The sequence below is a fragment of the Acartia tonsa genome, chromosome 3, assembly GCF_053477335.1.
Source record: "Acartia tonsa isolate MP-2025a chromosome 3, ASM5347733v1, whole genome shotgun sequence".
Classification (NCBI taxonomy): domain Eukaryota; kingdom Metazoa; phylum Arthropoda; class Copepoda; order Calanoida; family Acartiidae; genus Acartia; species Acartia tonsa.
Genome location: NC_137262.1, coordinates 33,642,892 through 33,654,137, shown reverse-complemented (window position 1 = coordinate 33,654,137; position 11,246 = coordinate 33,642,892). Strand labels below are relative to the sequence as shown.

Sequence of the window (11,246 nt, the reverse complement as noted above, 5' to 3'; positions counted from 1 at the left end):
TCCATAAGGATTATTTTCATTGAAAGAAATTGTAGTTAAATTAACTTATGTCCTTATTTTTATTCCTGAAATGAAAGTAACAGGATCTCTGTCTGTCTTTTTATCTGTTTGTCTGTACCAAAAGAATCTCGCTAACTCCTGAACCGACATGGCTCTCCTTTATAGGGTAACTTCTAATAGAAATTCTGGGAAGTTTTATGACCACCATCCTCCCAAGAAAAATCACAAAAAAACACAAATATAACAAAACCCATCTAGCGGCCAAAAAATATTTTTTAGTAAACAGCTGATCTTAACATTTTATGTGATTCTAAAGGCCTCTAGGGGAATAGGTGCTAGTATATAATTAAATCATATCTCTGTTTTTAGATGATAAATATATGTAACAACGATAATAATCTATGTCCTGAGTACAGAACAGAATTCCTACAAAACCTGGAAAATTCAGGTACAGTTGTATTAAAAAACGAAGCTTTTTATAGTGCCTATAATTCTGGCCTAACATTGGTCAATTTAAGTGTATAAAAAAAGAAAATAAATTCTCCCCCCTCTAAAATGAATAAAAGTTGGTTATTAAATTCAGCTCCCACTGCCTCAAGTGACCCTAAATGCCTCTAGGGGCGTAGTCGTAGTAAACTTAAAAATCAGCTGCAAACTTTATTTTGAATGCCCTAACTATTTTTTATATATGATATAATTACTTTTAATAATTCAGGTTACATTCCCTATATGCCATTTAGAATGGATTACGAGGTAATTTTTCCTTCTTAATAAGTCTTCAAGAAACAAAGTCATACCGATGAAATCACTCTTATTTGGTTAAATTAATATGTACAGGAGAAAATTTTACCTATTTAGGAAAGAATATATATTTATTAGAAAGCAGATCTTAGCTATAATAAAAAAAACTTCAAAGAAATTTACAAATTTTTCAAAAACAAAAAGATAAATATTTATAAATTCATTCCTATTTTAAAAATTTAGAAGGTTCTTGGATTTATTTTTAAATAGAAGTCTAAAGGTGGTTTTGGCCTGAACCACCCCCCCCCCCCTACAGATACTATAGGGGTGCAGCCGATAATTATGGTTGTTATCCTATTATATAAAGTAGTAAGCGTTTTTTGTCTGTCGCAAAGGATCTTGCTAACCGCTGAACCGATATTGTTCTCCTTTATAGTGAAGCTTCTTATAGGTCTTAAGAAGGTTTTTAATTATTTTTGGGGAGGGTGTCTTCACCCTCCTCCCCCCAATAAAATTATTGAAACTCAAATTTAAAATGGGATGATGTCGACTTTTTCCTCCAACCTTAAGTGCCCCTAGAGGCTTCTAGGGGCGTAGCCGCTAGTTTTATATATATTGGTTAATGGTTAATAAATATTATGGGAGTTATTTAAGATTTTCTCCTTTTACTTTGAAGCTCTTGGTATTTTTGATTCTCTGGTTATACCGCTTTACTTCAACCAATATGAATGCAATACAACAGAAAGATTCCAATTTAACTAAAACTATTCTATCACAACACAATGACAGCCTCATTTATGCTGAAAATCAACTGTAATTCTATATTATTATACAACTTTAGAAATATGAGAGTCAGTGCAACAAATGTTATAACTCTCTGTTGCAGTAGTCAAGGATTTTGTGGTTAAACAAAAATGTTTTTGAAACTTTCCTTATAATGAAACGATAATCTTATTATTCATACATGATTATAAGATGCTTTACTCATTAATTTTAGCCTAATCATCCTAGGATTAACCATTTAAAATGTCTTGATATTAGGAAATCTATATCATGTAAAAAGTTTATGTAAAAAATATCTTAAAAATCAACATTTTCTAGACGGACTTATTTAACAAAGTTTTTCAATTGCATCGCTTTCTTATATTGTACCTAACTGTTCAAGGAATCATCATCCCAGGAATAGTATATTAATTAATAAATAATAAAATGTGCCACCCTTTTACCTTTACTAACGAAAAAAATAAAATAATATCAAACGCTTTGATGAGATCAAACCGACAATAAGTTTATGTAAATTTCATTTCTTTTATTTGTTATTATTTGATTCTTTATTTGACTAAATTATTTACATAAAAAATGTACATTTAAATTATATGAGTTATGATAACAATAAAGTTAAAACTAATCAAAAATAAACTTATAAAACGTGTAAAATGGATAAAAAATAACCAGAACTCTAGAATGTGCCAGTCAAAGCAATTCCAAAATATTACCTGACTAAAATGTGTCTAATGGATAAAAAGCTAAAAATGTACCAGGACAGGAGGATATAAATTTTATTTGTGAATTTTAGATTAAATTTGTAATAGTTATTTTTCGCATCATGTTATAGACAGCTTTCTGTAGCTATTAAAATGAAAAATTGTGTGATTAAAACCAGTTTTGTAAGTTCTGAGGGGTAACAAAACTGGTATTACTCTAATGATTTTTATTTTAATATTCGTGGAAAGTTGTCTGTAATTCGATGCTATACATGTTTTTTTTCAGTATGACTTAGACATAATTCTAATCCACTGGATATTGATCGGTTTCGAAGCGATACTGTAAAATATTTTAAGAATTTTTAAGAATCCAAAATGACTAGACCCAAAAGTGGAATTCACAGACAGAAACAAAACCATCATCAGGTTAAAAAATCTGTATTATATTTATATAAAAGTAACAGTCTGTCTGTGAGCAGTGAAGGATCTGGCCAACAGCTGGACCGATGTAGTTCTTTAGTTTTTTAAATGTCCAGAAAAGGTTTATAACTATAGGTATTGAGACAAGGTACCTCAACCCTTCAGAGAAAAATCGCCTGTGGAATAAAATTTCCCAAATATTCTTCCCTTTTTTAAAGCTAGAATTAAAAGTAGATGGTCAACTGATCCCCCCACACACACACACTCCACTTAACTTAATTTATCTGGTACTGAAATCGTTTTATTCATAAAAATATTCATAATGGAAACTCACAAACTTAAAAAAAAACTTTCTAAAGTGGTAAATCACCTACACAAGTTTAATTTTGATAGAGCAGTAAAACATGCAGCAGTTTAAAGCTAATTGAAATTGTGGTTTCCCTTCAAGTGTCTAGTCGAGCACATAAACTTCATCCCACTTTACTTTGGCATAAATTGAAAATAATGAAGAGGGGTAGTTTTTGGTGTCTTGGTTTTTACTTCAGGTCAGGTAAGGTTAGGTTATATTTGGCAGATATATTGGAAACCGCAGATAGGCATAGGAAAAACTGTCTCTACTCTTCTAATTTATTTTATATGGAGGGGGGGGGGGGAGGGAGTTCTGCACGGTAGACATTTTGATGGAAACTACACAAATTTTAAAAAATTCTCTAATTTTGTAGAAGGTGACGCACAATATGGAAAGAATCGAGACACTAGAAGACATAATGGAACAGGTTTTTAAAATTATTTTAGTTAAAGTTTAAGAATTTGAAGGAACTATTAGAAACACTTAAGGACGTCCAGGATTTTTTTTTTTGGGGGGGTGAGTATAATGGGAGAGGAATCTTATGTATTTCCAAATAGATAAGGAAGCCTCCACCCTTGACGTCCTTTAGATTTGGGGTTTTAATTGTAAAAATTAAAGAATATTTGTATACTGTATTTTTATAATTATATGTAATTTTTCAAGGACGAGCTTGAGTTCAGGTTACGATTCCCCACCCCTGGAAAGAAAGCTACCTTTGGCAAGGAGGTAAATTCAAATCTTTTTCTTATTTGCAATTAGATTTTATTTAGAAATTCGCTTATCCTATAATATGAAGTAGTAAGGTTGGTTTGTCTGAAACTAAAGATTTCAATTACCAATGAACTGATTGAGTTCTCCATTTTAAGGTAGCCCGGAATCTTTGGGCTATTGAGTAGATGATAGGAGCACAACAGTTGTACATTTAAAAGATGCTACATTAATTTCTTGGTTGGGTTTTAGGCTATTGTCCTGACTTTACAACCCCTTCCCTAGATGCTAGGGCGAGGCAAATTTAAAGTAACAATATATTCTTTATTTTACAAAGTACATTGATGTATAAAAATAACATCTAATAAATAATAATAAAATTAAAATTATATTACTGATCATGTCCTGAGTTTTCATATACTTTAATCATATTTTATCCTCCCTCATAATTTGAATAAATTGCATTAAAACAAATTTAACTGAAATTTATTGAATATTTTAGGATGAATCTTCACCTGTTGTATTTCTAATTGGAACCATAGGTGCAAATTGTATAGTAATAGATAAGCAACATACATAAAAGCGAAGGTCAACAAATTAGACATTCGTACAAACAATTTGAAACATATATAACTCTATATTTTCTTAATATGGCCTTACCTAAATTTTATATTGGTTCAACGCATAATTATTTTATTAATTATGCTGGTTGTTTAAATTCTCATTGTCTCTGTACAAATATTAGGCCAAATCATAGAAAATTTTCTTGGCTAGACTAGAAAAAGTTAGCATTACATAGAATTAATCAAAGAAAATAAGGACAAAAGGAAACCTTAGATTCTATTCTATATAGCCCTTGTAATGTTTTAGAGGTTGGCCCATAGTTTTGACTATGGGAAGATGAAAAGTAGAGATTACATTTGGTTTATTTGTTGTACGTTTATTTATACAGAAAATCAGACATACCCTTATTATTTAGCTTAGCAGTGCTAAAAAATAGTTCTAATATTGTTTTGTACTATGACAAGTAGAGAAAATTAAGAGATAATAGAGTAATAAGTAGATTTAACAAAAGGACAGATAGTCATATAATTTCTGCACAGTAAAGATCAGCCATAAATATTATATTTTTTTATTTTAGACGAGGATGGAGTGTCAAATATATCAAAATTCTATGAAGCTGAAGGTTTTAGAGATTTTTAAAATACAATTTAATTTTCAACCTATGCTTTTGTAAAATTAATAGGATGTTTGTGTCTATCTGTTTGTACCAAGGATCTGTGGGATTTTGAAAACTGCTGAACAGATCAGATTGCATACAATTACTTATAAATAATTTTCAGTATAACTCCCAACTTTTGATTCATTGAAATGGGATTAAGCTTACAGTTTTTATATTTTCTAGGATGTGTCACAGTGCATTATAACACGCGCAAAATACAAGATAATCCAAACAGGTAAAAATAGCCCTAATCCTGTGTTTTTAATACATGAAATTTTACTGGATTATGATGGTGGTCCTGTATTACACCTTATTGGGTAAGATGGGTAAAGTTGTAGTTTTGACAGTGGAGAAATAAATATTGACAAATATAAAAAAAGTACACCCAATTTTTGTCAAAAACACAGTGACTGAACTTTTGCTAGTTGTAGAAGTGGCAGCACCCATCTTATTAATATGTTACTATTTGATGAAAATGACATATAATAACGACGTATGTTGATATAATAACTACATAACAGTTGTATCCTTTAACATAAATATATATTGATATCAATCCTCAAATAATATTTTTAACATGCTCATATATGTATGCCTTAAATCTTTGCGTATTTTGGTTAACTGACTGCTACGTCCTTAGAGGCTATTAGGAGCACTTAAGTGAAGGAGGAGGGGCCAGTTAATTCGACCCTCCACATTCCATTTTAGTTTTAAAAAGAAAATGTAAAAAGTCTCATTTTTCTTCCAGTGACCTCTCAGTTGTCCTTTGTTTTAAAATTTATTTTTTGGACAAAACATCAAGAGAAAAATCATTAATACTATTTTGAAAAAAATATCTAATTGTTAGTGGAAGTCTATATGTGGTGGCAGAAAGGTTGGCTACACTAATCTCAGATATGTGTATGACAGGTACTTGTTATCTTAGAAAAAAAATTGTCAACAAAGACTGACTGACCGGTCTTAATTAAATTCCTAATATGTCTTTTGGTTACAGGAATCTAGAAAAAAATCAGAGGCCTGTCCACCAATAAATTTGATAAGCATATTAAAAATTCCCTTTTATAAGAGGCCGAAAATCACTAAAATGGCAGTCTTCTAATTTTATGATCATATTCCATATTCCCCATTATTTACAATTTATTTCAAATAAGAAATAGGGTTCGGTTCTGCGCTCGACTAGGCACTTTGAGAGAAACTTCCTACTTTTTCACTGTTGCTGATTCAGACATAATAATTAGGTATTGTTTTATATTGTAGAAAGTTGTATTCTGTTGCATTGTTTCGGAGATTCAGGAGTTTCTCTTTATATTCAACTTACCCAGGTAGTATTAAAAATAAATGCAGGCACCCGCTTGTGTTTACATTTTGAAATTATCCAGCTGATCTTGAAGACCCAATGAAGAGTCGGGACCAGGTCTGTAATGGGTGTCCATAGCTACATATAGCTCATAAGTCCTCTACATATCTTACTTCAATATATTAAACACTGAAACAAATAATAATTTACATTTTAAGATTTAAGTATAGAAATGCTTCACTTTCAACTTAGTGCCTATAATCGTTAATAAATCATTATTTCAAACCACAATTAAAGACACGTAAAATATAATATAGTCTATATAATAGGACTGAAACGCAGCCTACTGAAATTTAGTTATAGATCGACATCCAATTTTCGGATCATCGCTGTAATCTTTTATTTTAGGTTTTAGAATCTGAAGGTTTGGGTGCGAACATGAAAGGTGTTATATTCGACAGTGGACCTGGTAATTTTGTGAAATATATTCGGAGGGTGGTAATACTCTCGGCCAAAGTAAAACTAAACTCTCCCAAGACCGATTAGAAGCTATATTGTAATAAAGAACTATATTTCCTACCATTTCGCAACATACAGACAGACATATACACACAAAAACTTATAGACATCATGTTACTTTTCTATTAGGATAAGCTTATCTTTCAGATTTACCGAGCTATTCCAAAGTAATGAAGTTAATTGGAAATCAAAATCAAAACATCTGGTCAAAGTAAGTATTTTTCTAGTATGTCTTTGAAACCGATTGATATTTGCTGGATTAGAACCGGTTCTCAACGATGCTGAAAAATTTTGTATAACATTATAGACATCTTTCCATGAATATCAAAATAAAAATCACAAGAAATGATACCAGTTTTGTTAGACCTGACTTATGGAATCTTATTAATTTTCATGTTAATATCCGCGGAAAGCTGATTAGAATACAATGCAATAAATGACTGTAAATTCACTATCTATGAATTTTAAAATGTTTTTGTTTTGTTATTCTGTCAACTAAAATAAGTATTATTTTCTTCAAATGTTCTGGTAATAATAAGTATAATTTTCTTTATTTTAGATTTCTGAGTATTGTGTTACTGATAATAGAGTTAGTGTTATCCTGGTGTTTTATAATCTTTGGAACCAGCCTACAAAAGATGTTCTGTATTCCTTTACCCAACTATACCTGGCTGGTAAGATAGATAGTTAGGTAGACAGACAGGCGAACAGACAGATAGACAGATAAACAGGCATACAATCAGACAGACAAACAGACAGATAAACAGACAGACAAACAGACAGACAAACAGACAGACAGACAAACAGACAGACAAACAGACAGACAAACATACAGACAAACAGACAGACAAACAGACAGACAAACAGACAGACAAACAGACAGACAAACAGACAGATAGACAGACAAACAGACATATAGATAGACAAACAGACAGATAGACAGACAGTCAGATAGTCAGACAGACAGACAGACAGACAGACTTCAAGAAATATGGATTTAAAAAAAGATATATTGCCCATTATTTATTTAAGATCTTTGAGTACAAGACAAATATGATATAGATTAATTAACTAAAATGTTATTTTAGCATGTAGAGGAGAACGTAGAATTGCCAGCCCTATTTCTATTTGGACCTTCAGAAGCTAAAAATATTGCCAGTATTGCCAAGAACAGGCTTAACAATGGTGGCTGTATTCTTCAAGCAAAGTAATGTTTTATTTTTTTTGTAGCGCAGCTACTATACTATATCCAAACGTCTGTCCGTAAGTCACTTCAACATAACTTAAAGTAATTTAGCTTACCATGTTTTGTGAATTTATTTTTATTTATAGTTTATTTAATTTTTCCAAATTTTATATTTTTTCAACGTTCTTTTTTTACAAGCGAAGCTCTGAAACGGACAAACGAACATAACACTTGTAGAGTGTCAGAACTGAATTATCAGAATATAAATGTATAAAAATCGAAACTAATTGAACGTGAATTTGTTGAAAAATTGCATAAATACCGGATATTTTTTAATTACACACTTTCATTTTTAGGACTTGATTATAAAGATGCTTAGCTTATAACATTGCACCAAAAATCAGATCAATCGGATAATTTTATCACATAAAAATTAGTTGTTAAAAAATTTTAATTTTAATTTTTTTAGATTTGATAACACTGAAGGCTTGAATCATCACAAAAACGAAGCAGAAAAATATATTGATGTTGTGGATGCTTTTATCAAACAATTTCTTGCTAAAACTTAATTAATACGTTTAATTTTTTAACATGGAAGCTTCTCTGTAAATATGACAATATATCACTCATATTGTTCATATTTTATGTTCAGTTATTTATAAAACATTTAGGTGTTTAGAAGTTTAAACATTAAATCCTTATACTAAAGTAACAGGATGTCTGTTTTTCTGTGTGTTTCTGGTTCTTGCTAACCGCTGAACTGGTCAGGAAGGTTTATAACTATATTGGGGAAGGGTACCACCACCCTCCCAAGAGAAATCACAATAAAATTGAAAAAAAAGAAATATTCCAGTCACATAATGTCGCTAGCTTAGTGGCGCTGCGTAGAAACATGAATTTAACAGCTGATCGTAACATAGACAAATTATTTCTCGAATTAGATATCTAAAATAAAAAAAAAACATTTAAATTCCACTAGAGGCCTCTAGAAGCGTAGCCGCTAGTTCATAATAAAGTTTGTGTGTGTCTTTGTATGAGTAGTACAGAAGGATCTCGCTAACAACTGAACTGATAGAGTTCTCTTTTACAGGGTAGCCATCATAGGTCCTGGAAAGGTTTATAACTATTTTGGAGGAGAGTACAACAAACCCCATAAAAGAAATCGCCCCTAGAAAAAATGACCCCCACAAAATAATATTTTTTAAAACTTTTTTTTCAAACTGCAATTGAAAGTGGGGGGGGAGCGATCCCATTGAGGCCTCTAGGGGCATAGCCACTAAATAATGATAGAACGTCATATGTAAGAAATGTTGTTAGACTGTTTTTGCTGTGTTACGTATGAACAATTCTTTTTTAAATTTATCTTTTCCTAAATATTTTTATTAAAAAAATATTTTCTGAAACATTTTTAAATTGGAAAAAATAATCAAAATTGTGATCTAGAATTTTTTCAAAAATTTTTTCAGTATTGTAAAAATAAATATTACTTATAAAACTGTTAATTTGTTATGTTTATTTAATTACCTTTAGGGGTTGTCCTCCTATTTCAAGACATCAGAGAATCCAAGGGCAATAATCTTACCCCAAATAAAGAATATTAGGTTAAAAGACATCCATCAGACAACCAACACTTTAATTAAACAACCTTTTTTTCTAAAATATAATAAACAGGTTCTAAAAAATAAGAAAATTTCTCTATAAATCTAGGTTATGATGCGGCTGCATTGCGGCTTGGTCTCCGGATTGTTAAAAAATCCACAAACCAAACCGCCAAGTCATGATTTATACATAAATGATGAATAGATGCTCTTTATATGTAGTCACTTTCTATTTTGCGTAAGTATGCACAAATAATAGATCAATAGTATAGATGTATATACAGATAACTATCTCCCCCCTTTCCCAATGACCTTTTTCGTCTGTTACCAAATTGTTTTCTGCTCCTTGGCTGTGTTAATATACCTGACACAATTGGATGATTTTCAAAGACCCAATAGAGAGTTGGCAAAAAGGTCATTGGGGTAGGGAAATACAGTTATTTAACTACCCCCTTTCATGTTTTACTCTAATGTATAAAAGTTAAACTCACCTTACCTTAGATTTTTGTAAACTTTTATTTCACATGACATGTTTTATAAACTTTCTACACGTAGTCTTGTTTTCGATAAGAGACTGGAAAGAGTTAAAGGACAGTTCTCATTGTTAGCCTAAAACTTTGCATAGTTATTATTGTGACAATAAGGTAAACTTTAGAAAGCTTACCATTTCTTTAAACTTGTTTATGTTTAGATATTTTTTTAGTTCAGATATGATGGACATTTGGCTGTTGATTTCACTAATCTCCAAAGTTTTGTGATAAAGTTTTCTTATTTGTTGGCTTAACAACTTTAGGGACTTTTTGATCGATTGGATTTTGATTGGTTGGTTCATTAAGTTGAGTGTCCATACGTTTCGATCACTAATAATAATATATAGAAGGAGTAATTATGTTGATCATCATTGGGTATGTACATTGTACATCGATTTATCGGCCATTGTCTTATCCCTTTAGATCCCTGCATTCTTTCAGGGGCAGAAATAGAGCGTGGGGGAGCATAAATGGAGAATAAAATTTAGTTTTCTACAGTAATTGGTCTTGGCTAGCTTGAATAGAAAATCAGACTAGCGAAAATTGCATTATATACATATTATATAGTGACTGCACTTTTAACAACTAAGTAACAGAATATCATTTGGAAATATACATAAACATTTTATGCAATTATCTTATAACATGATGTCTAATTGTACAATGAATCGTCATAAAGAAATTCATAAATAAATACATAACAAAAGTCCTGATGCTTAAAATGAACTTACGGACTTTTTTGGTAAAGAGTATGTAGCTACGCCCTTTAGATTGTACCTATTTGTTTCAGGAATCATCAGACAACGCTTGAAATCTACATATATTCTAACATTAACAAAAAGAGATATCTGTTACGAACGCGCCGATCTCAATTGCAGAACAGCTTCGCTTTTGAAACTACCAGGACGTGAGAATGGATTTTTATTACTTGGATCTTACACCAGATACTTATGTTCTTTATAAAAATGAACTCTGCAGTGGGTAACGATCTCCCCCATCTCTGGGTAAACGGCCTGATTAATTAATGCGAGGGGAAATTACAACCTAAATTGACGACATTTTCCCCCTAATATTATATTCACGTGTCTTCTACATCCATTGATGTGAGAAAGTGAAATATCCAAAACTTCAGGGTCAACTATCCATCCATGACTTGAATTATTATATGCATTCCAGAGATCGGCAGCTGCAC

General features: G+C 31.1%; 1 protein-coding gene across 1 annotated transcript; it reads left to right on the top strand.

Moving 5' to 3' along the window:
• The first annotated feature begins 2,595 nt into the window (after nucleotides 1-2,595).
• Nucleotides 2,596-9,356, top strand: LOC145315211 (uncharacterized). The gene is made up of 13 exons (XM_080155251.1): nucleotides 2,596-2,651; nucleotides 3,368-3,421; nucleotides 3,658-3,720; nucleotides 4,205-4,244; nucleotides 4,844-4,888; nucleotides 5,108-5,159; nucleotides 5,772-5,833; nucleotides 6,182-6,246; nucleotides 6,630-6,690; nucleotides 6,888-6,951; nucleotides 7,300-7,414; nucleotides 7,829-7,947; nucleotides 8,396-9,356. The coding sequence occupies exons 1-13, from the start codon at nucleotides 2,601-2,603 to the stop codon at nucleotides 8,493-8,495; spliced, it is 891 nt and encodes a 296-aa protein (XP_080011377.1). The 5' UTR covers nucleotides 2,596-2,600; the 3' UTR covers nucleotides 8,496-9,356.
• Nucleotides 9,357-11,246: the final 1,890 nt, after the last annotated feature.

Coding starts and splice junctions, on each gene's coding strand:
- LOC145315211 (XM_080155251.1), top strand. CDS start 2,601: ATGACTAGACCCAAAAGTGGAATTCACAGACAGAAACAAAACCATCAT. Junction 5,834..6,181: donor CTCAGATATGTGTATGACAG/GTACTTGTTATC, acceptor TTTATATTGTAG/AAAGTTGTATTCTGTTGCAT. Junction 6,247..6,629: donor TTTATATTCAACTTACCCAG/GTAGTATTAAAA, acceptor CTTTTATTTTAG/GTTTTAGAATCTGAAGGTTT.